Source organism: Geotrypetes seraphini, chromosome 9 (genome assembly GCF_902459505.1).
Source record: "Geotrypetes seraphini chromosome 9, aGeoSer1.1, whole genome shotgun sequence".
NCBI lineage: Eukaryota > Metazoa > Chordata > Amphibia > Gymnophiona > Dermophiidae > Geotrypetes > Geotrypetes seraphini.
The window spans coordinates 61,537,947-61,564,171 of record NC_047092.1 but is presented as its reverse complement, the minus strand read 5'-3'; the positions used below and the strand labels follow the sequence as shown (position 1 = coordinate 61,564,171).

At 40.3% G+C, this 26,225-nt stretch overlaps 1 protein-coding gene across 3 annotated transcripts in view; it reads right to left on the bottom strand.

Annotated features, from left to right (window-relative positions):
- PDZRN4 (PDZ domain containing ring finger 4) overlaps positions 1 to 26,225 on the bottom strand; it is a 792,627-nt gene that overhangs the window by 168,369 nt on the left and 598,033 nt on the right. For all 3 annotated transcript variants that reach the window (XM_033959287.1, XM_033959288.1, XM_033959289.1), the window contains one exon: positions 1,749 to 2,002. In XM_033959287.1, coding sequence (XP_033815178.1) covers positions 1,749 to 2,002 — 254 coding nt within the window. The remainder of the gene's footprint in view (positions 1 to 1,748; positions 2,003 to 26,225) is intronic.

Below are 26,225 nucleotides of genomic sequence, written 5' to 3'. Positions count from 1 at the left end.
GGATCACGGCTTGGTTACTCTGTCTATATGTTCCACCTCCACTTACCCCCTGTGCTGTCTATTAAAATGTTTTAATGTATGTTGTATTGACATTGGAAGTGGCATACTGTGTATATTGCTATTTGAATTTTTTTTTTACTCCTTTAATCGCATATTCCCTGTGTCCAGATTATTCTTGCTATAGACTACCTTGGGAGAATTTCTTCAAAAAGGCCTAACAAAGAAAGAAATGTACAGGCTGCCTGAAAATGCTCATAACTTTAAACAAATTACTGATCTGTTTAAATGTATGCTATTTAACCGTAACGGAACGGCTAACCGCTAATATTCTGTGGAAGATAACTAGTAATCTAAGCTGAATATTAGTGGGAAATGGCTAAAACTTGGTTATATTATACGATAGCTGCTAATTTCCAACGTTCACCACCCAAGTTAAGCGGTCAAATTGGGCCAGGCAAATAGCAGTTCTACCTATGGCTGTTATAACTTAACTGTCCAGCGCTGAAAATTGACTTAGGGGTCCTTTTATTAAGGTGCGCTAAAGTTTAGCCCGCACTAAATGCTAAGGTACCTATAGAATATAATGGCTGCCTTAGCATTTAGTGCGCACTAATCTTTAGCGTACGCTAAATCGGTTAGCACGCCTTAATAAAAAAAAACCTTAGCCATTTAAATTTGAGTCAGTCAAAAGTAAAACAGATATTCAATGTCGGTTACTGGAAATTGCCCTACATTGAATATCTGCGGTCAGCGTCAACTGCCTCCTGCAGTCTGAATATTGGCCTCAGGCAAGTCTTGAACACTGAGAACCTGATTGTATAAATGGTGCCTAACTGTGCCTAACTTTTAGTAGCCAGTCCATGCAGTTGTCAATCAACCAACAGGGAAAAGGGAATGGGGACTTGTATACTGCCTTTTTGTCACTTTGGCATTTCACAGCCGACATTCAAGGTGATGGGTACTGGAGGATTAAGTGACTTGCCCAGGGTCAAAAAGAACGGTTCATAGACAACGGCGCGAAAGACAAAGGCGCGCCCAGAGAATTGAGCGCAGCGCGGAGGCGCGCGCCGCTCAAAATTACTGTTTTTAGGGGCTCCGACAGGGGTTTTTGTTGAGGAACCCCCCCACTTTACTTAATAGACATCGCACCGGCGTTATGGGGGTTTGAGGGGTTGTAACCCTCCACATTTTACTGTAAACTTAACTTTTTCCCTAAAAACAGGGAAAAAGTGAAGTTTTCAGTAAAATGTGGGGGGTTACAACCCCACACAACGCCCCCACAATGCAGCGCGGTCTATTAAGTAAAGTGTGGGGGGTTTCCCCCCCTCGCCCCCCCCGTCGGAGCCCTAAAAACAGTAATTTTGAGCGGCGCGCGCTTCTGCGCTGCGCTCAATTGTCTGGGCGCGCCTTTGTCCCAGCGCGCTTTTGACCTGACACCAAAAGAACAGTACTAGGATTTGATCTCACAACCTCTGGGTGCAAAGGCAGTAGCTCAGCCAGGAAGCACAGCCCTTCCCCCTTAGCTACAGACCTTCACTCTTGTTTAATTAATTTGAGCTGCATTCAGAATTTAGTTAGGCTTTGCTAGGCATCTGCAACTAGGGCGTATAGCCTAGGCACTGTTTATAGAATCTGGCCCAGAATGCAGAGAGCATAGCTAAACTTTCTTAAAATCTTTCATGATGTTAAATTGTTAATGGCAATATCACAGACAATCTGGAAAAGATGACAGTAATAGATATGTGTACCTGTCTGATAAGAGAAAAGGGCAGATATCTGGTACTGGTGGAGTGGATGGTCTGAGCTTAGCCAGAGCCATGATGTGTTCAAAGGTGATGTCTGTTTGAGTGCTCACATCCATAAGCTGAACCTCATGTGAACTTCCATGACTTTTATTAATGGGTGCTCTCCGTAAAACTTGGACTACAATTGGTTCCTTGGCAGTTCGGAAAGCTTCAACTGCTTCCTCATGAGTGGCTTTTGAGAGATCTTTTCCGTTGACCTTAGGAAAAATAACACTAGTTAGCCAAACAGAAATTATTACATTCTTTTGAACAGTATAGCATTCAAATTATTCAATGTAGAAACAATTATTTCCTAATACTCCATATTTAGATACAGATGTCATAGTACTGGAATATAAGGCACAAGATGATCTTTTAAAATTTAATGTTATCAGATAATGTAATCTCTATTTTCTAATGAAAGCATCTTAATTCTTTTTCCTTGCCTTCAAGACAATATTTGATCATCCCTATCCTTAGAAGATATGACTTGAATATCACAAGTAGACTAAGCAAAGTTCTTAATTTTCCACTTTATTGCCAAAGGATAGCAGTCCCAATAAAATGTGCAACCAAGGATTGAAAATGCTCATTAATGTGTAAAGAATATATTGTTTTCTTATTGAGAAATATTGATGGAAAAATAGACTGTTGCATCTTTTTGAAAAATGGTTTATAGGATGAAAGCAGTTTGAGAAATTTCTGAACATTTTGTGTGGAGGCAGATTTTAGATAGAAAAGCGAGAAGGGAACACACAAATCCAGAACAGGAAATGGAGAATTCCTGTAATACTTTACATGAGCTTCTGACAAACACAAAGCCCCTTGTAAAATAGGTACAGGACTAAAATGTGTATAGGTTATGTGTAACAGGAACAGCAATTTTGAAAAGCATGTGGGGGAAATTATTATGCAAGAGCCCCTTCTCCACACACACACACACAGACCCATATATGTGAGTGAGAAAAACTTATTAAAATCTTTGCTCCTACATTGCCCAAATCAGCATATGCCTGCCTTTGGTAGCAATCACTCCCCCGATCGCCCCCAACATCTGATACCCCCACCCCAATTGAATTGAATAATAAATAATCAAATAAATCCTATATCAGACCAACTCTTATGCCTTTTCTTGCACTATTCAGAAATGGTCGTTATTAGCAAACATTTACTGCTAGCAACTAATGGCCAACTGTCGCCTTCTCATATGTCCAAAAAGCAATTCCATACGTCTTAACATTCTTCACACAATTTATCAATTGATTTCTCAGCAAAGCTTCAATATTTATCAAAAGCCCCCAAAACGTATCTTATAAACTGTACAGGAGAGTCAGTAGCCAACATAGCAGTTCAAACTGTCCTGGAACTTTTTGAACAGACCTCATAGATATGTTGGAATTAGGGTGGATTTTGGAAGGCTCATCACATACAGTATTCCACCATACGTAGGGTTACCATATATCCAGATTTCCACGGATATGTCCTCCTTTTGAGGACATGTCCAGGGGTCCGGACGGCTTTTCAAAACCCGGCACTTTTTCCGGTTTTGAAAAGCTGTGTCGGGCAGGAAGGAAGTCCGCGCATGCGCGGCCGTCATGGGATGACGTTATCGCGTGACAGCCGAAAAAGCATGGACTTCCTCCCTGCTGACAAGAGCAGGCAGCAGGGGTGGGGCTAGGGCGGGCGGTGTAACTATGCAGGCCTGGGGGCGGGGCTAGGGGTCCTGATTTTCCGAAAGGAAAATCTGGCAACCCTAATCATACGTATAGTAATTAGAGTGGGATATGGGCCTGAGTCCCCATCTCTATGGCTGCCTACGCTGCCCAGTAGGCTACTCCATAGATTTGCTTGCTGCTCTACTAGGACTGGCCATAACATCTGAAACTATCATACAGACAGATAAGTACTGTTTCATTCACATTTTGGGGAGGGTGTCAGTGATCACTAGGGGAGTGTTAGAGGGGTCATGCCTTCATCCTGTCAATGGTCAGGTTGAGCACCTTTTTGGCACTTGTGCATTGTTAAAACATATCTTGCCCTGGTGAGAGCAACTTTCGTCCTCAAATTTCCATGCAAATGTTTGATTGCCTATGCAAGTGATAAATGTGTGTTTATGGATCCTATTCAGTTAGAGGATTTCCTTAAAGATAAACCTTTATGGAAAGTTTCATAAAAAATTTCTTCGGTTGAGGATAATTTGTGTCAATTGGAAAAGAAACATGGCCAATTAAGCCTGTTCGTGATGGAGAAAATGATTTAATTAATATAATTGCCCTCTGCTAAAGCATCAAGCGACTCCAATAATGTGGACTGTATCTTTGAAAGAAAGAGATTTATTTTCTTGTTTCCTTTTATTGGTTTAATCAATTGTAGATTTTCCTGTATTTTGTTATTCTTATATGTAACAAATATTAAATAAAGTATTTTTAAAAAACCCAAAACATATCTTGCCCCAAATGTCCAAAAAGTGCCCTAGATGTTTTCTAAGATGTTTGATCATTGCAGAAAAATGTCCAAATCATAAGCCCACCCTGGACCCACCCAAACCATGCACAACTCCTACATTCCCCCTTGAGATTTAGGGCTCCTTTTACTAAGCTGCGCTAGTGGTTTTAGCGCACGCTACATTGCCGGGCGCACTACACGCTAATGCCTCCATAGAGCTGGCGTTAGTATTTTCCGCATAGCGCGGGGGACAGTGCACGCTAATCTTCATCGCGTGCTAAAAATGCTAGCGCACCTTAGCAAAAGGAGCCCTTAGATGCACTTCATATGAATAGCATAGAAATCTGTCTTTAAAATGGGTTTTGGACATAGCAAATTGGTGAGAAAAACGCTCATCTGCCCCTTTATGCCACTTTTGGGGCTTTTTTCTTTTTTGAAGGATTCAAAGCAGTTTACAAAACAATTAAATTGTCTTAAGGAACAGCCCAAAATCAGATCAGATACTTTGAATTTCCCTCTCTATCCCAGCGGGCTCACAATCTAACTATATTACCTATGAAAGAAATATTTACTGACATTTACCTATATTAAGAGAAGGAAGAGGGAAAAGATAATACAATAAATTCAATACTGTAGATGCATAAATGAGCCCCATAGAGTCTAAGGTTTTTCTGGTGTATTTTGAGACTGATTTTTTTTTTTTTAATTCTTTATTGATTTTCAAAACTTCAACAGTGCAATACACCAAATGCAATGTATAATGATATAATAAAAACACATTCAACTTTCACATGTTCATAATCAACCATTTTCCCCCACCCAATAAACGTTCAATACAACATAAAAACATATATTACCATAAAAACCTTAACTTATTCTAAATATTGATATCTTCCCACCCATCCCAAATGTGAATATTCAAAAATCAATTTTTGACATAACCCCCTCCCACTCTTCCCTGGATATGTACCAAAATAAACATAAACTGAATCACAGTCAACAATCAATTATAATGAGGTAACATAAGATGCCAATGGACCTCTTCTCACCCCCGCAGCTGCGGTTTCATCTTGCAGCCGTGGGGCATTTGCTAGGCCGGCCCACTTCAATAAAGCGAGGTGGGCCAGCCTAGCAAAAGCCCCGAGGCTGCCCAGGCTAGCGGATGCTGGACAGGGGGAGCAGGGAAGGGGTGCTGCTGGACAGGGGGAGGTAAAAGGAAGGGAGAAGGCCTGCTGCTGGATATGGGGGAGGTAAAACGAAGGGAGAAGGGCTGCTGCTGGATAGGGGGAGCAGTGAAGGGGTGCTGCTGGATAGGGGGGGAGGTAAAAGGAAGGTAGAAGGGCTACTAAAGGACAGGGGGAGCAGGGAATGGGTGGTGGTGGATAGCCGAGGAAAGAGAGAGAGACAAAAAGAAAGACAGACAGATAGACAGCGGCCAAGGAGATAGAGAGAAAGAAAGAAAGACAGACACACACATCTATTCTAGCACCCGTTAATGTAACGGGCTTAAAGACTAGTATTATATAAACACTTTAGGGTCAGTATTCAGTCTATAGCAGTAAATGAATTTAAAATGTTGACCATTATAACAGCACTGGGTATTCAGTGTTCCTTTCTGGATAGCTGCTGGTGATAAATACCTGGTTTTAGAACCAACTGGCTGTGCAATATAGTTAGTGCAATATTCAGACTACTAAACAGACACTGCCTGATATTCAGCATTATTTCACAAGCCAGGAACAACTCCTGTCTGGTTAAAATAGTATTTGGCTGGCTAAGCGCTAATATTCAATGGAAGATAGCTGGCTAACCCTGAATATATTAGCACTTAGCGGCTAAAACCTAGCCAGCTGTATTGCGTAGTAGCCGCAGATTTTAAACACTGACCAGCCACATTTAGAGGCCAAATTGGGCTGCTCAAATAGCTGGTCTATCTTTGGCTGCTATAAGATAACAGCCAATGCTTAAAATCGACTTAGCCGGCTAAGTTTGAACTGGCCAAAAATAGACTGGATATTCAATGATGGTCACTGGAAACGGACTGGTATTGAATATCCAGGCTCAGCACTTAGTTCCAAGTTTATTAGTTTCTTGATATACCATCAATCAAACATATTGAAACAGTTTACAATAAAATTAATTACATAAATTAAAGCTATATATTTTTTTAAAAAATGATTAAGGGGTATTCACAGACAGCACTTAACTAATATGAATCCAAGAGGATGAGGGGGAAGGGAATACATCGTTACATTAAGAAAAACAAAAAGAGGAAAGGGAAAAGGAAAAAAGGGGAAACACAATAGGTTGGGTAGGGTTGGGTATCCTCAAGTGACGTATTAATTCTCAAGTGCTGAATGCATCCTTGAAATAGGAACGTTTTACGTTTAGATTTGAATTTTGCCATGGAAGAGTAAATCCTACCATGAAGTGGTAGGTGTCTACCAAGTTAGGCTCCTACCATCTAATTAATTGTGATTTAATTGTAATTTTCAATTAATGGCACCAATAAAGCCTATGCAAATAATTAAGTTAGGTGCCAATCTAGGCACCTAACTGTGGATATAATTTATAGAATCAGGGCTGCAGTGTATAGAATGAGGCCAGTTGTGTGCATAACTTTAATCATGACCTGACAGTATTAATGAACAATGATAAGCCTATAATTAACCTTATTTGTTGCTATTTAGTACCAGTTAACAGTTATGTACGTAATTGCTCTTTGGGCTAGATTCACATAGCAAACCGATCAGTTTACGACCCCAACCTGATTCATTAACCTCTCCTCCAATCCGATTCCGATCCGTGCATGCAAATGAGGGGAAACGGCATGCAAAGTAGGCAGGGACGCGATTCACAAAACTTTTCAGGGAACACCGACTGGGCTGGCCGATCCAAAAAGAAGCGACTGCCGAGGACCAGTCGCTCAGGTCCTTTCCGACTGCCCTGCCTTCTGCCGCCCTGATTCTCTGCTCCGATCTGCTCTCTGCCCCGTATCAGCCCTGATCTCTTGCCCTTCCCTGCACTGCGAGCCCGTGGTTTTAACCCACGGGTTTAAAGCGGGTTAAAACCATGGGCTCACTGGGCCAGAGAGTTAAAAAAAAAAAAAAAAAAGTCGCCGCTCTAGAAGCATGGTCTGCATATGCGTCAGGATCGCTCTCTAGCGATCCGTGCGGTGGGTGGGGGGCGTGCCAATGATCGTCTCCATTTGCATGCAGGCCTTTTGTGAATTTTTTCGGCCTGTATGCAATCGGGCACGGATCAGACACGGAATCGGGGGTTAGCCCTTTGTCTCTTATTTGAGCGCTCAAATTCCAGAGTGTGCAACTTCAAGGAGACGTGGACCAGGGAGGTGCATGGGCGGGTCAGGGGCATCTCAAGCAGTTGCACACATGGGTTGCAAAATACTAGCATTTATGCACCCAACTGCCTACAGTTAAGCGCAAAACATCTACATCAGACATTGAGCTTCCGCCTAAAGTTAGGCACAGAAATACATAATATGTTAGAATTCCATAATGATCGTTACATGCACAACTACCATTACAGAATTCACACTTAGCATACATCATTCCAGCGCCTACATTTCTGAGACCTTTTGAGAATTTATCCCTTTTAGTACTTTTCAGAAAGATAAACAATTTGTTACCTCTGTACTGACTCTTCTTAATGTAAGGTCTATAAATCCCAAACAATAGATGCAGATATAAAGTCCGCTCCAAAGCCTCCTATATTTCATTTATACAGTGCAAACCTAGAATTCATGTCCTACAACGGACAATGCAGTCTTTTTGTCTGCCAGTTACAAGAGGTTGACCTCTAATTTGATAAAACGTTTAACTTTTTCTCCAAGTGAAGACAATCATGGCCTTTAAAATAATTCAGCCTCATGTGAGTACTTTTGACACAAAATGCTTTTATTCTTCACTTGAAGTTCACTAAAACACCTTCTGCCTGAATAAAGGTCACCATTTAATAAATTATGTCTTTCACTTGGGAAAGAAATAGCTTAATTGCTATAGTTGTCTTCTCCAGAGAACATTGATATACTGATAGAAGAAAATGCATTTTAAGCATAATCTATACCAGGGATAGGGAACTCCGGTCCTCGAGCATCATATTCCAGTAAGGTTTTCAGGATTTCCCCAATGAATATGCATTGAAAGCAGTGCATGCAAATAGATCTCATGCATATTCATTGGGGAAATCCTGAAAATCCGACTGGAATACGGCTCTCGAGGACCGTTGTTCCCTACCCCTGATCTATACTATGAGGGTGATCTTCTAGCAGGTTGCCTAAATTAACTGGGCAAAAAAACATCTATTTTATAAAGACACACAGGCATTCACGGGGCCATTTTTCTAAAAGCCATTAAACCCTTAATGCATGGTTAGCCTATGCTAACACAGTACTTTTCTCAACACAGTCTTCAGGGCGCATCCAACCAGAGGGGTTTTCGGGATAGTCACAAAGAATATGCATGTAATAGATTTACATGCACTACATCCTTGGTATGCAAATTTATCTCATGCATGTTCATTGTAGGTAACTGGAAACCAGACTGCCTGGGTGTGCTCCGAGGACTGGGTTGAAAAGCAATACACTTATAGAAGGGGTGTCAAAGTCCCTCCTCGAGGGCTGCAATCCAGTCAGGATTTCCCCAATGAATATGCATGAGATCTATTTGCATGCACTGCTTTCATTGTATGCTAATAGATCTCATACATATTCATTGGGGAAATCCTGAAAACCTGACTGGATTGCGGCCCTCGAGGCTACTTATAAGCTACCACAGAACACATTAAGGCAGTGGTTCTAAACCTGTCGAGGAAGACCTCTCAGCCAGTCGGGTTTTCAAGATATCCCTAATGAATATACATAGGCATATTTGCATGCACTTTTATTATATGCAAATCTGGATAATGCAGAGTTAACACGGAAGCACTTAGGGACCAATTCTAAATATGCACCTAAAAATTAGGTGCCGACTAGTGTGGCACTAAGCGCAATTCTATAAAAGTTATGCATACTTTAGAGAATTACGCTCAGCACCGCTTAAGTGGCCTTAGGCATTTATGCCAGCGTTTTCTTGGCCTAAATACCTATGTCTAAGTTAGGTGCCTACTGGTGGCTAGGTCCAAAACTGGTGCCTCGTACAAAACATGCCCATGATCCGCACCCTCCCCCCCCCAACCACAACTAATCTGTTAGGCACTTAGCATCAAATTAATTTCAATTTACATCAATTATGAGGTGCTAATTGTCAATTATTGGCACCAATTATGTCTATTAAACAATTAAGAGCCAGATGCATTAATACCGTGTGGGTCTGCAGCGATCCGATTCTTGGCCGATTCCAAAAGAGCTATTGATGCACTAAAAATTTGCATGCACATGATTTGCGCGGAGGTTCGCCATAATCCCCATCTCTCTTGTCTGATGGATCGCTGTGAGAGCGGCTCTCACACAAGTGCAGAATGGTCCAGTTGATACAGCGACAATGCACGAAAGCGCAAGGTTTGCTCCGTCAGTCGTAGGTATGAATTATTGTAGCACGTCATTGGAGTGCATTGTAGGTGTCAGCCGTAAAGTATTGTTGTAAATCACGTTATAACATGGCCATTAGAGATTTTCCTTCTTTTGGTGCTGTTAAAAGGAGCTTTTGTAGCTGTTGGAAACAGTTTTGGAAAGGAAAAGCAAACAGGCGGCACTAAAGGACAGAAATGAAAACTTTAGCCTTCTAATCTAATCTAATCTAAATCTTGGGTTTATATACCGCATCATCTCCGCAGATGGAGCTCGACACGGTTTACATGGTTAGGGAAGGAACGGAACTCCAGTGGAATTATATAAGTATGAGAGAAGAGAGGTTGGTGTGAGAGTGCCAGGAGCGGGACGGGGTTACGTTCTGGAGAAGAGCCAGGTCTTCAGATGCTTACGGAATGGTAGAAGGGGGCTCAAATTGCGGAGAGGGGAAGGGAGACTGTTCCAGAGCTGAGTGATTCTGAAAGGGAGGGAAGAGCCAAGTTTACCAACAAGGGAGATGCCTTTTAAGGAGGGGTAGGATAGTTTTAATTTTTGAGTGGATCTAGTGGAGGTTGGATTTGAGGAATTCCAGGATAGAGGGATAAAAGGAGGAAGGATACCGTGGAGGATCTTGAAAGTTAGGCAGGCACATTTTTTTGCTGACCTCTCTTATATATTGTACGCTGTTAATGGGCATGCATAAGATGCACCTACAACACACATTCTTACAATGCACATTTAATACGTTTACGTCCCTGCTATTGTAAAAACTGTATTTATGGTATAAATGTTACAAATATTATACTCATTTCAGGCTGAAGTATCGGTAAGACACATCAGCGACTGGTCTTGACCAGTCAATTTTTTTGGATCGCTAAAAGCAATCCCTTTTTTTTTTTATACATCGCGAAGCCATATTAGAGCATCAATTGCTCTGCTAGTTTCCATGCCATTTCAATATTAATGAGCTTATTTGCATGGTCGGATTGAGAATGAGCAATCGTGCAGAAAACTACGCAGTGTGCTATTTTCTGCATCGAGCTGGCAAATGCAGTCAAGTTTCAAGTTTCAAGTTTACCTTTATTTGATGAATCGCTTATCAAGACATCTAAGCGATGTACAGTTAAAAAACCATCAGAGTGTGGTAATACAATTTGGGTTACAAGGTCACTTAAAAGACAGACATACATTTAATTTACTAAATTCACTTTTAGGACAAACGAAGATTGACAAACAAGAAAGGGTGGGAAGGGAGGGAAGAAATTACAATCTTATTATTTGTTAGAGTTTGACATCAAAGGATAAAAACAAATTAGGTAGTAATGGGTTAAGAGAAAAAAGAAAGAAAAATACAGAAATCTAGAAGGACAGTGTTTTATAGGTCAAAAGCGTCCTGGAATAAATATGTTTTCAAGTTTTTCTTAAATACTACATGGTCGGTTTCATTTTTAATAAAATTTGGAAGGGCATTCCATAGTGTGGGAGCTTTTACTGAAAATATGTCATTGCGTCTAGTACCTATGATTCTTAGTGATGGGACTGAAAGCAAATTAGATGAAGAAGATCTTAAAGAACGAGCAGAATTATGTGGGACAATCATTTTTGAGATAAATTGAGGTTCATTGGTACTTAACGTTTTATAGACTAAAAATAATATTTTAAAGGTAATTCGATGGGTTATGGGCAGCCAGTGTAATTTAATTAGTAAAGGTGAAACGTGGTCAAATTTCTTTGCATTAAATATTAATTTAACTGCTGTATTTTGTATAATTTGGAGACGTAAAAACTGGTTTAGCAACGATCGTTAGATGATCGCTGACTTTAGTGCATCTGGCCCTGAGTTACCAGGTGCTGATGTAGGTGCTTAATTTTAGGCAGAGTTTATAGGATTCCCCAGTGACTGCCTACAAATTAGGAGTCAGTAAGTACTCCTGCGTTACGTATTTGCAGGTTGCAGGTATCATGTGCTAATGATAATATTGCAATTGTATGGAAGGATTTACCATTCTGCCTTTTATTCATAGGGGACTTGTTCTTGAGAAAGCCTTCAGGCGAAACATGTTGAACCCAGAGGTCCTACCCGATGTTCAAGCATTTAGCTAACAAACACATGGCTAAAGCTAAGTACTAAACTTTTTAATCTAGAAAAAGTATAAAATTATAAAAAGATTTTTCGAATTGTTTTTCACGATGAAATATACACATGAACTGCACAGAGCACTTTAGAAAATTACAATTTACTGTCTGAAGATGAGATACAAGCCAATAAGAGAAATAACCCTAAGAATAAATTGGCTGGTGGTTGGCACGATCTGAAGACTTTAAATTAATTAATTAAAGAGTATTTTTATGATAAGGTTAAATGAATTTGCAATGCCGTTTTGATTTTTGGATCATATGAAATATAAGCGGTGTTTAGAAGAATAGGCTATTTGACTTACACTAATGATAATATTAGTGCACACCCTACAATAAATCTTGGCTTAGCATGTGGAAATGACCTATATTAAAACATATTAAGCCCAAATTTTACCACACTTTATTGAAACAGCCTCTTGTGTCTTTATACTGTAAATTGCTAGCAGAAATCCTGCAGAAATCACGTCTGTTTAAGGTTCAGAAGCTTATGCCTGTTTAAGTGCAAGTATATACAGTATGTTAGCAAGTAAAGTAAGCATGTGCATGGATATTTTATATAATATATGCATAAATCATGACAACACCCATGCTCTATAAGCATAAAAAGCAATTCTATATAAGTACTGAGAAAATTTGCCCTTTTACAAAGTGGCCTTAATGGGCCCTTATGTTGATCTTTCCTACAAGTTAAGGACATATTTAGCGTAGCATTAAAATTGCCAATTTTTCTATTAATGGCCATGTGCTAATGTTGTTATTAGTGTGTGGTTATTAAAAAAGATTAGCCCGTCAGCCCTTACCACCATCTATTTAATAGGCAGTAAGGGCTCATGTCTTAATCACGTTCTAATCAGTTAGTAGGTAGGAAATATAGCTGAGCTAACTGATGACCGTAGACACACCCATTATCCACCCCCAGACATGACCCCCCCCCCTTTTGGTAAAAAAACAAAATACATTTTTAGTGTGTGGTGGGTACATGCTAACCTAGAACTTACAGGACACCTGAGCACACCCCATGCTAAGCCCATTTAAGTTGCAGTAAGCATATGCTAATGCTTACCGCAGCTTGGTAAAAGGACCCCTTAATGCGTATTTACATGGGAGTGTACTCCTGGGCAGGACATGGGAGGGACATGGACAAGGCATGGCTTAGTGATTAGGGCTATAGCCTCTGCACCCTGAGGTTGTGGGATGAAACCCTACGCTGCTCCTTGTGACCTTGGACAAGTCACTTAATCCTCCACTGCCCCAGGACAGATAGGGAAAATGCTTGACGTACCTGTATGTAAACTGCTTTGAATATGGTAAAACTACAGAAAGGCAGTATATAAGTCCCAATCCCTTTCCTTTACATGCATGACTTATAGAATTGCATGGTGTACTTACGAAATACAGTATTTACTTTTCTATTTCTTCCATTTGTGCATTGCACATACCTATACAAGCTCTAGGTGACATTACAGAGGAAGGGGTTAGAAGAGCGTAGGGAGGACTATGGAGGGCAGGAAGGAGTGGAGAGGAGAGAAGCATTTAGAATATTTCATAGAAATTCTTAACTTTACAGATAGGAGCACCATCTATGTAAATTATATCTAAAAGAATTAAAGTAATATATAAAAAGGAATAGAAGGGAGGAACCATTAAACAATAGAATTCAGTTAATAAAATAAAAAGAACAGGGGTAAAAACAATGGAATAAAATTTAAAATAATTCATAAACTGGGGGAAAAAAATCAAATAAGTCTGACAGAAGTCCAATTTCCTGAAGCAGCTCTGTTGCCTCAGCATATTTTAAATAATCCCAATGGCAAAAGTCCAGATGGGACAGATATGGTCTTTCCAGCTGCTGCAGCCCCAACTCATCACTTCCAGGCAGAAGATGTACAGAGAGAGAACAATCCAGCACCGGGCCGCACTACTTTTGGTGGGCGGCGGATGCTCATGGGAAGCTCCCGAAGAATACAGCATTGTGCCTTGTTTGAGTCCAATGTTTTTCTTTGTACTTTTTGCCCTTTGGTGGTTTGCTGCTCTTTGGGGTTCTTTTACCAAACTGTGGTAAAAGTTGACCTGTGCGAGCTTTTCTTGCAAACTAAAGCTATTTTTTTACCCCAGGCAGAAAATGGCCGATTTTCTATTTATGGCCTTGTGCTAAATTGTTGCATCTAAATTTAGGAATGCCAATTTGGGATTACGCTACAATTTTCTATTAGCATCTCGGAACACAGATGATGTTATAGAATTAGCGCTCAGCGCATAGCATCAGCATACCAAACTGGGGTTGCCAAGTTATAGAATTGTCTCCATAAAGCTGGCACCCCAAAAAAACTTGAGCATTATTCTATAAACAGTGCTCCAAGTTGGGTCCCGTTTATACTTGGGCTGAGAGGATTTTACACTAACTGAAACCTGGTATAAATCTTTGCACTTATATTCTATAATAGTTTGTACGTCCTAAGTGCACACTATCTTAAATGCTTGGGAAAAAATGTTTAAAACGTTTCAGCATTCATATTTGCAACTAATCAGTTTAATGCTGAATTCCTTAGATGATCTAATCTTATGAATAAAGTGCGATATAATAAAACCCTAAGAATCACATAATTTTGTGTTTTCTGCTCAGTACTCCTCCACCAAGGTCATACGCTAAAAGCTAGGACCATAATCTGAATTGAAGGGAACCATAATCGCACAATTGGGTTCCCACCTAGAAGCCAGTAATCATTTGGCTTTTAAACATCAATGATCTTTCCACTATATTTGGGTCAATGCATAAATAGATACTGCTACTTATCTGGAACACTGTCCTTCCAGTGATGAGGTATCACAATCCCATACCGTTCCAACCCAATGCAGGGGTTTCCCAAAAGAAAATTGTGAATCTGTGCTTTAAAAATCCATTCTCCTACTCCAGCTGAGTTTCACTGTGTGTCATCAGGGAGAACCCATCTATATGAAACACTTGAAATACTGTGCAGCGGTGCCATGAACACAATAATTTTAGAAACGAAGTTTCTTAAAATGAGGCTATTTAATAATAATTATTATTTTATTTCTTATATACCGCCAAAGCCGTGGTAGTTCGAGGTGGTTTACAACAAAGAAGGGCTGGAGAATCAGTGAATAAAGGTACAATCAGCAAAAATAGATACAATTTAAATGGGTAAGCAGGATACAGGTACAAAGTGTAGGAACAGTCAGCGAAGAAAGGTACAATTTGTAAAGGTAAGCAGGATACAGGTACAGTATATAAGGGCCATGTGTAAAGGGGAGCAGGAAACAGGGGTAGGGCTTAAGAGATCAAGGGAAACAAGAGGTTGGGTATGGAGGTCTTAGGTTAAAAATTGGTTAAATAGGTTAGTTTTTAATAGTTTTCTGAAGTTTAAGTAGGAAGAGGAGTGTGAGATAATATTGCCCAGCCAGTCATTTAGTTGACCTGCTTGGAAGGCCAATGTTCTATTCAGGTATCTTTTGCAACTAATCAGTTTAACGTAGAGTGTGTGGTGCAGTGGTTAGAGCTACAGCCTTGGCACCCTGAGGTTGTGGGTTCAAATCCTGTGCTGCTCCTTGTGACCCTGGGCAAGTCATTTAATTTCCATTGCCCCAGGTATATTAGATAGAGTGGAAGCCACCCAGGACAGTTAGGGAAAAATGCTTAAGTACCTGAATAATTTGTAATCCACATAGAATTGTAGGATATGCAGAATATAAATTATAAAGAAAAAAAAAACAGAAGATGATGTTTGCCCCTGACCCACCCATGCTCCTCCCATGACTATGTCCCCTTTTCAGTTGCGGGTGAAAGGATTTACATGCATATTTTTATAGCATAGCACTTAACAAGATGTGTGCGTAAATCCAAATTGTTGTCAATTAGTGCCAATAATTGTCAGCGTCCAATTATTGGCTCTAATTGACTCGCTGATTAATTAAATTGTGTGCGCAAACTGGGTGCACTTCCAAATTGTGTGCCATAGAATCCGGGGATACCATACAAATAGGCACCTGCTTGCACTGCAGGTGTTTTTAGAACATAAGAACATAAGAAATGCCCTCACCGGATCAGACCGAGGTCCATCTAGTCCGGTGCTCCGCACACGCGGCGGCCAAATTAGGTTCTCCTTTTTGGAGACCCGACTTTACCGTATCCCTCAATATGATATGCAAGAAGGTGTGCATCCAACTTGCGCTTGAATCCCAGTATCGTAGTCTCCGCCACAACCTCCTCCGGGAGTGCATTCCAAGCACCCACCACTCGCTGAGTGAAACAGAACTTCCTGAGATTTGTCCTAAACTTGCTACCACTCAGTTTCAGGCTATGACCTCTTGTCCGTGTCACATCTGAAAATGTTAGCATTTCTGCTTCTTGGTCTATCTTATCAAATCCTTTTAATATTTTAAAAGTCTCTATCAAATCCCCTCTCAGTCTTCTCTTCTCGAGGGTAAACAGTCCCAGTTTCCCGAGTCGTTCTTTGTAGCTCAAATGCTCCATTCCTTTGACGAGTTTCGTGGCTCGCCTCTGCACTTTCTCCAACAGAATTATATCCCTCTTGAGGTACGGACACCAGTGTTGGACACAATATTCCAAGTGCGGTCTGACCATTGTTCTATAAAGTGGCATTGTGACATCTTCCGATCTACTCGTGATCCCCTTCTTAATTATGCCTAACATCCTGTTTGCTTTCTTCGCCGCCGCCGCACATTGTACCGATGGCTTTAGGCGTAACCTAACTTTATATGCACATAAGGTTAGATGGGGGAAGGTAAAGCACACCTGAATTTAATTTCTAAAACACTGTGCTTAAATTCTGAGGCATTTCTTACATAGAAAGAGAAAATGACAACAGATAAATTCCATCTGTCTGATATTCAGAGCTATTTGGCCTGCCAGGAATGGTTCCTAACTGGCCAAATGGAACATAGTCATCTGCCTACCATATTCAACAGGAGAAAGGCAGCTATCTCCCGCTAAACATCCAGATCAATGGCTAGCCTGGAGACTGGCTATTTCAAGTGACACAGCCAGTCATTACCAATATTCAGCTAGCTAAAACTTGCCTATAAAGCAGGTTGACCTTTGGCCTCAGCTCACCAGCAGATAAATATCAGCTCAGTTGGATATGTAAAGTGGATGGGACTTGATATACTGCTTTTTCTGTGTAGTTACATAATATAACAAAAGTTTTCTTCTATACCGCAAAACAGTAAAGATCCATGTGGTTTACAAAAGTAAGGAGACATTCAAGATGGATGGAATAAATTACCTAAGAATTTAGTGAACAAATAGTTTTTAATTTTTTCCTAAAAAGTTGATACAACCCAGCATTGGATATCAAGGAATTTAAATTTTTATCCCAGGAGGCTGCTTGATATGCTAAAAGACTGGAGGGAATGAGAAGAATATAGCTAATAGTCTTGAACGCTTTACATTAACAAAACTAAAAGAACCAACTAAATAGCTAGGAATAAGACTGAAAAATAGTTTTTAGCAGATACAATCGAACTTAAACATCACCCGAGCCTCCACCAGCAGCCAATGCAGCTCATTAATAAATGGAGTAATGTGATCATACTTTTTAAATCCAAACATCAAACGTACAGCTGCATTCTGAATTATACATAATCTCAAAGTTTTTTTTGAGTACCAGCCAAGTAAACTATGTTACAATAATCTAATTGACTCAAAATCAGGGATTGGACCAGCAATCTAAGGGCTCCTTTTACTAAGGTGCGCTAGCGTTTTTAGTGCACGCAGATTAGCGCACACTAACCCTGTGCTACGCATCTAGAACTAACACCAGCTCAATGCTGGTGTTAGCGTCTAGTGCGTGTGGAATTGTAGTGCGCACTATTCCACGCGTTAATGCCCTAACACAGCTTAGTAAAAGGAGCCCTAAATGATGAAACATCAAAATATGATCTTATGGTGCACAGTTTCCATAAAATTAAAGAGGTTTACATATTTTAGATAGGCACTTATTTTGTACATGAGGCAATGAAGCACTGAGTGATAATAATAATAATAACAGTTTATATACCGCAAGGCCGTAAAGTTCTATGCGGTTTACAATATTAAAAATACAACAAATTGAATAAAACTAAAAAGGTAAAAGCCAATAACTAAAAAAAACCCTAAAAAGAGCTGATTATTGCATGATAACATTCTACAAATCAGCTACCTAAGTACTTCAAAAACAGATATGGCCAGAGTCACAAGGAACTGCATTGGGAATCAAACTCACAACCTTTGACCAGATGGCTGCCGCGTGAGTGGACTGCTGGGCACGATGGACCACCGGTCTGACCCAGAAGTAGCAATTCTTATGTTCTTAACCTTAGGGTGCTGTGGCAGCTGCTCTAACCACGAGGCTCTCCACACTTGGCTGCCACCCCCCCCCCAAATCCAGAAATTAATTGCTGGTGACTGGATAGGGCACTGGCATTGAATTTCCAATTTCGCTGCTAATTGTGGGAAATAGCTGGCTGTCTCTCGTAGTCTGAATATTAGTCCCCATATGCCTATCCAGTCCATACCATCTATTAATCTCCACTGACCCTTTCTATGATCCTCTGTGCTTACTCCATGCTCTCTCAAATTCGATGCTCATGGTTCAGTGAGGGTGCAAATAACATGGATACCTGCAGTATGATAGCTTGTCTAGATTTTCAAAGGGAAACTCTGCAGGGAGTTTTCTTTTGAAAATGAGCTAAAAGTATTCACAATTCTGAAAGCTAGCTATTGAGTCTGAATCTGTTCACCTTAGTCCAGTGGCTCTCTAATAGTATGCCATTGCACACTGGTGTGCCGCAAGAGGTGGCTAGGTGCACCACAAACTGTTTTGTGTATTTTAGAGGCAAGGCTTGGGGAGAGTGCGAGAGAGGTGTGGCGAGGCTTGGGAATGCATGAGTGAATCAGAGCACTATCTAGTCTCCTAGATCCTCAGTCATTAAATATATTAACTCACTCATTTGTAATGGCGAAAATTGATTACTGTAATTCCTTATATAAGGATATATTACAGAAAGAGATCCGGCGTCTTCAACTCATTCAAAATGTAGCTATTAAGATTATTATAGGATCTAAAAAATACGATCACGTTACTCCGTTGTTGATAAAGGCACACTGGCTTCCTATTCCCCACAGAATAACATATAAACTCGCCCTGATAATATTGAAAACACAGAAAACGAATGAACCAGCATTTCTAGATAAACTGATTATTCCTTGTGAACCATCTAGGATCCTCAAATCAACATCTTCTTTTTGTACCCTCGTTGAAAATAATTGGCACTCGCCATACAACAATATTTTCTGTAACAGCCCCCACAATCTGGAATTCTCTACCTTTACACATTAACTTTATTGTAGTTCCTTCCTCCTTTCCATGTATAATCTGTATGGTTTGTCTTTAGTTTGAAGATATCTGTGTTTTAAACTATTGTACCCCTATTTTTATCAATATTGTACTTTTGCCTAGAATTTTGATAAGTGTGTAATCAAATTTTAAATAAACGATGAAACTATGAAAGAGTGGCGAAGTGTGGCATGACTGGAGCGTACGTGGGAGAGGCAGAAAGGTGAGGCAAGCGAGGTGAGGGTGCATGGGTAAGGGGAGGGAACGCATGAAAGATGAAATGTGAACTGTTGAGTGTTAGTGTGGGGTGGCATGTGACTGATCATTGCCAATCTTGGGTCATCCTGTCTGCCACGAGGCAGAGCCAGAGAGGGGACCACACACTGCACATCAGTCACACTCAGGAGTAGGGTGCTGGGCCCACTTTCCCCAGTCTCTCTGGGACAGGGTGCCTCACTGGGATGGTCATTATCGGATGTGCCAATTGTCTATTTCCTGATTTTGTGTTTCTTCATAGTCCTCCCTCATGGGACACATGTTTTTATTCCCTTTTTGTGAATGACTGAACTCAGCTTTTCTTTTATTATTTTTTATTGACATCTAGCACCTCAGTTTTCTACATCATATATATGTGAATTGGGATTTTCTTTTTTTTTTCATTTTTCATTATTTATTAGCATTTCAATATTACATAATCTTAATCATAATTATTATTACAAATAAACAGAAGTAATTGCTAACAGAAACATCACAAAAAAAAACAAATAAGGGAAATATTTTTTCATATGTTCTGTTAATTAGTCCACAATATATGAGGGAGGAAGCTTAGAAAAGTCGGACAAATTCAGAATCTAAAAAAATAAAGTTTTAAAGAAAAAAAAATGACAACTCTGATTACCCACCCAGATTCTATTCAGGAGCCTTCCTCCTGCAGACCCACAGAGGAGCTTCCCAGAGATCACATTTTTACTAGTTATAAATCTTAACAACTGTGAAGACTCAAAGAAAATATATTTTACTCCTTGATAATTAATACAACATTTACAAGGAAATCTCTCTTTTTAAAAAAAATTCTTTATTCATTTTTTAATCTTACAACAAGTGTACAAATAATAAAACATTTAAAATTAAATACATCACTTGAATTTCTTTCTAGTATAACATCAAATAAATAAATTTATTCCCTTCCCACCCACCCTTTCCTTTAGCATTCAATCAAAAATATACAAATATAAATACAGTTGCTTTGTGCTGTATGCCTTGATTTTTTTTACAAGGAAATCTTAACAAAAAAGTAGCTACCAGCTTCAAGACCTGAGATCTTAAAAGAAGAAACTGTTTCCTCTTTTTTGGGGTTATTCTAGAGACATCTGGATCAATGTTCCCTCTAAGGATTGATGAGGTGTGTGCGAAAAAAAATATGCATGAGTGACAAGTTACATAATCCACAAATTTATGAGCAGGCGCGGAGGACGAGTGCCCGTGAGATTGTGGGAGGGTTAAATACTCAAAACTTAGAAGAAAAACAATTTACTTAAAATTTTTTTAATTACGTAATATCATCAGTCTTCAATCTTCACAAATATTCTCTTCGATTCTACTCAGTTTTCCAAAAACCCGTTTCCGCCCCGTCTCCGTGAGCTCGGTCCTCGCAAACCATCTGATCCCATCCGTACAAGTCTCAGTTATGATTTTATACTGAATGTATTTTATTAAAGTATAAAAAGAAACAATATTCTGTACAATTGTCATTTTATAAATACAAATAATACAGAGCAAGGATCAACAAAACCCTTGTCTCCCCTCCCCTTCACATATATCCCCTCCACTACCAAGAAAACTGAATAAGCCAAATTATTACAGAATGCTACACAGAAATATCATGCTAACAGAATACCGCAGTCACACATAGCAGGAATAGGGTTAGGGGAGTGCAACTAGGGCAACTGCCTCCCTGGTCAGAGAGAGCCCTAAGCCACTGCCTGGACTCTGCAGTCCCCAGTTATGTCTAACACCAGCTCTAGCAGGATATATATTTCAAATCTTATATATTCAAATCACAAAATAGAAATAAAATTATTTGTTTTTACCTTTTGTTGTCTCTGGTTTCTGCTTTCATCTTCTTTTCACTCTCTTCCTTCCAGCGTCTGCCTTCTCTGTCTCTTCAATACAGCATCTGCCCCATCCATCTACTGTCTGACCTCTTCCCCTTCCATATGGTATTTGTCTTCTTTCTATGCCCCTCTCCCCTTTCCATCCAGCCTATGCCCCTCTCTCGTTTTCACATGATTCATTCCAGATTCACTGCTCTCTTCATTTTTATCTCTCCTACACCAGATCTAACATCTTTGTCCCTCTCAATTTCTCTGCTGACCCACCTTCCCATCTCATTCCTGTCTCTCCCCTTCCCCTCCTCTAATCTCCCTGCCAGCTGTTTCCTTCCTTTTTTCTTCTCCCTTCCCTCTTCCCCCTGTCCAGCAGTAACTCTCTTCCCTTCCCTTTTCCTCCTCCCCTCCCAGCAGCATCTCTCCTTATCCCTCTCCAGGTCCAGTAGCAGCTGTCCCTTTTTCCCCTTGCCCAGTAGCTTCCCAGACTCCTTTCCCTCCTCCCCTCCCAGCAGCATCTCTCCTTATCCTTCTCCAGGTCCAGTAGCAGCTGTCCCTTTTTCCCCTTGCCCAGCAGCTTCCCAGACTCCTTTCCCTCCTCCCCTCCCAGCAGCATCTCTCCTTATCCCTCTCCAGGTCCAGTAGCAGCTGTCCCTTTTTCCCCTTGCCCAGCAGCTTCCCAGACTCCTTTCCCTCCTCCCCTCCCAGCAGCATCTCTCCTTATCCCTCTCCAGGCCCAGTAGCAGCTGTCCCTTTTTTTCTCACCATGCCCAGCAGCTTCCCAGCCTCTAACAGTGGCTTTCTCCCCTCCCAGCAACTCTCCTTACTTGCCAGCCCAGCGATTCAGGAAGGCAGCCTTGGGTCCTTTGTTGGGTCGCACCGCCTCTGAGGAAAGCGGACTTTGCATCATCAGAGATGGCTGCGACTCAGCAAAAGCCCCAAGGCTTCCTTCCTGAATCGCTGCGCTTCTAAGTAAGGAAAGCCGCTGGGAGGGGAGAGAGCACACTGTCGGACTGCGCGAACTACATCTTGTCGACCGGCAGGAAATTGTTGATGTTGATCTCACCGGTCCTGCGTGAGCAGGGCAGACCACCGCTTCCTCTCACCTCTGCCCACGCTCGATTGAGCGACACAAGAAAAAGTTACTCCCCCCCCCCCACCCGACTCTCCTCTGCCATCTGCCGTACGCCTCTTCCGATCGCCCCCCTCCCTGCTCGCACCCCCACCCCGACGTCCGATTCCTCCCCCAGCCTCCCCTTACCTTTGCGACGCGTTACATGGACTGCCAGCTCGCCTGCCTGCAAGCACGTGTGTGCGCTGTGACGAGAAACTTGTGCGCTGCGATGTAATATTTTGTGCGCCAGCGCACGCCAGCGCAGCTTAGCGGGAACACTGATCTGGATACATTCTTATCTTTTGTTTCAGGAATAATTTATCCTTAAATCTAAAGAAAATTTTTAATAATCAGTCTCTATCAGTGCCAGACATACAAAGAGTGTAGCCACTTCTATTTGCTCAGAGTCTGAAGTTTCTAAGATATTTGTAAGGTCTAACAAGTCCATATCTTGATAACAAGTCCATATCTTGAGCTTGTTGATCTTCAGATGATTTCTTTTTCCCCTTTGGTATATTGTAAATTTTTGAAACAGGAGGGTAGTTATCCTGAGGAATATTCAAAGTCTCTGTAAGATATTTCTTAAACATATCAAGCGCTGAAACTGTTATCTTGGGAAAATTTATTATCCTCAAATTTTGCCTTCTTGAAAGGTTTTCTAACATTTCTAATTTGAAATTGATATTCCCATTTGCTTTCATCACGAGTTGATTTTGAACCTCAACTGGTTCTACTTTTTGTTTCTGTTGTACTAAGTCCTTTTCAATCCTCTCCACTCTTTGTTGCAATTAGGTAGATTCTGAAAGTACTCCAGAGCAATAAGTTGTCAAATTTTGCATTTGAATTCCCAATGACGATTGTAACTGATATATGGCGTCCCATATCGAATTAAGATCTCTAACTGGGGGTTTTTAAAAGGTGCTATAATAAAGTTGAACTCTACTGGTTTTGGTTTCACAGTACCTGAAGCTGAGATTACTCTCAATAGATTCTGGTGCTCCTCTGGCATCTCCAGGAGATCACGCGGTAGTTGCTGGATCTCAAGAACTTTTGATGCCCGCTATACAGCTAGGTCTTTGAATTCCCGGCTGTTCTCCAGCATCGCAGTCTCACTCCCCTCTCCAGCTGTGCTGCATGCCAACGGCGGTGGGAGTGGCCACGGTGGAGTTCTCCGCTCCTCCGGAGAGAAACTAGCTTGAAAGAGGCTTGAGGGCTCTCCGACGAGCTCTCTCTTTGCGCCGAGGTTAACTCATCCAGTTCCCCTCTGAGTGCACGAGTGACTAAGGAATCCATCAGTCCTGATTGAGGTAATGGCCCGGGTTCAGTAGGAAAAACCTGGGTTTTTGATTTGCGTTTAACCATTAGAGCAGGAAACAGATCGACGGCGTTCTTCCGATCTCGTTCAAGGCGCCATCTTAGTTAGGCTCCTCCCCCTGGCTTTCATGAATTGGGATTTTCTTTACTAAATAAAATTACTCATAAATGCAAAAAAAAAAGATAAAGACTTCAATGCATTAAAGATGAAATGAGAGTATCTTTTTGTCTCATAAACGTCCCAAAATTGAAAAAGTCATCAAAAAAATTAAGCTCATGTTTCACACAATCACAATTAATTTATTAAAACAAGATTTACTGAAGTTTGTTACTTTTATTTATTGTTTAGTTACCAAAAAGGTTGAAAACCACTATTTTAGTCAGATATATTTCAGCAGTTCTTATCTGGATGATGTAAAGAAATTTTGCTTTTAAGATATTACATAAAAGTTTACATAGGAAAGGAAGTAAGAGTAATATTTGTACTTTAACAGCTGTAAAAATCCCATTTACTTTCATCCAGAAATGCAAACATTCATTTGTTGCAGCAGATGGTTTAAAGAGTGCATATGTGACTTATGAATGCTAAGCAAAGAATATGAGTTATATTTACAATAGGGAGTGAAACAAACCATTGAACAATTTGAACACAGTACAGTCTCTAAGCCCAAATGATGAAGTTACTACTGTCTTATATTGGTCACACCATCAGAAGAAAAAGATAATTGGAGAAGGCCATCATGTTTGGGAAGATCAAAGGACCTGGACGAAGAGGGTGACCTGCAATCAGAAGGCTGGACACATTGAAAACAACCATGGGGATGATGCTGGAGAACCTTACCGGACTAGCACAAACCAATTTCTTTATAGATCTGTAATTCATCAAGTCGATGGCATCTAACAAGCAACAGTCTCTAAGAGGCATAAAATTATTAAAACAGTCTAGCCACCTAACTATGGAATACAAATCTAGCTAAGTCGAGCCATTAGATTCATAAGACAGCTAGATATGACCATTCAAATTCTGAATGTCCTATATGCATATGCTTGAGAAGGGTAGACAAGCAAATTTACCAGTTAATACTATTCTCAGTACTAGCTGCATAGATGCTTTTTATATGTATGGACAAGGGGGTCAATTGCCCTGGGCCTAGCTTAACAAGAGACCTATATGTAAAGGTTATCCTAAGCACAGGGCCCACTCTGGTCTGCATCTTTCTTTCCTCCCTTCTCCGGGTGCATCTGTTGGCAGGCTCCATGCTGTAAATAGATCCAGATAAAGCAGAAGTTGAAGGAGTCTAGTCTTGCCTCCTCATGAAAAACCATTAGGGATAGCCCTTCGGTAAGTTCTAGGTGTTCATTAGAGGGTTCATTAGAGGGATAGAGGGCCTGAATTGGGGGCAGGATCAGAATTAAAACCTGTTTAGTTCCATTCTTTGCAGGACAACATTTATTGGTTGACCCTCCCGCTCTGTAATCCATCTCAATAGGTTTAGGTTTCTGTCATTTGGGGATTATTGTTGATTATAAATTATCCTTTTCTGAGTAAATTTCTTATTTAGTTAAAAAGAGTTTCTATACTCGTAGGCAACTTAGATCTATTAACTATTTGCATGAAGAACAGTCTTATTCATTCCCTAGTAATTTCTTGATTAGATTATGGGGATATGATTTATATAGGAGTGACACAAACTAAAAATGAAACACCTTCAAAACATCCAACTTTAAGATTATTGGGAGGCATTAAAAAAAAAAGATCATTTTACTCCACTATTTCTAAAATTTCATTGGCTGCACATTCAGTATAGGCCAAAATTAAAAAAAAATTCTTATTTTATTTTAGCATGCATAGCTTTCTATGAAAAATTTCCTAATTATCTAAGTAGCTTTACAATACCTTATACCCCACAAAGACTTTTAAGATCATTGCAAGATCGGATGGTCATATCTGCAGTATCTCTGTAGAGCTCACTGGGATTCTACCCATTCAAATGCTTTTGAATGGGTTGCACCCACTTTGTGGAACTCCTTGCCCACAATTATTCGGGCAGAAATAGCTTTGAAGAAATTTAAGATCTTATTAAAGACATATTTTTTGTTTTTGAATTGGCATTTGAAATTTAGTCCAATGTGGAGTGGAAACTTTTTAAGGCTATGTGATATATACAGAGGTTATTGAGATAGGTCTTTTACTATTTTAATAAATGTCATTCTTTTCTGTTCGGCCAGGAGGTGTATCAGATTTTAAATAAACTGTAAACTAGTCTTATAGAATTGTCATTAAAAGACTAACAGAAAATAAAAGTGATTATAAAACTTGTATCTCAATAGTAATAGGATATTTCAATTACCCCACTATTAATTGGATAAATTGCTCATCTGTTAAGAGGAAAGGGAAGGTACGCACGCAACAGCGGGTCAGAGATGGGATGGTGCCCCCAC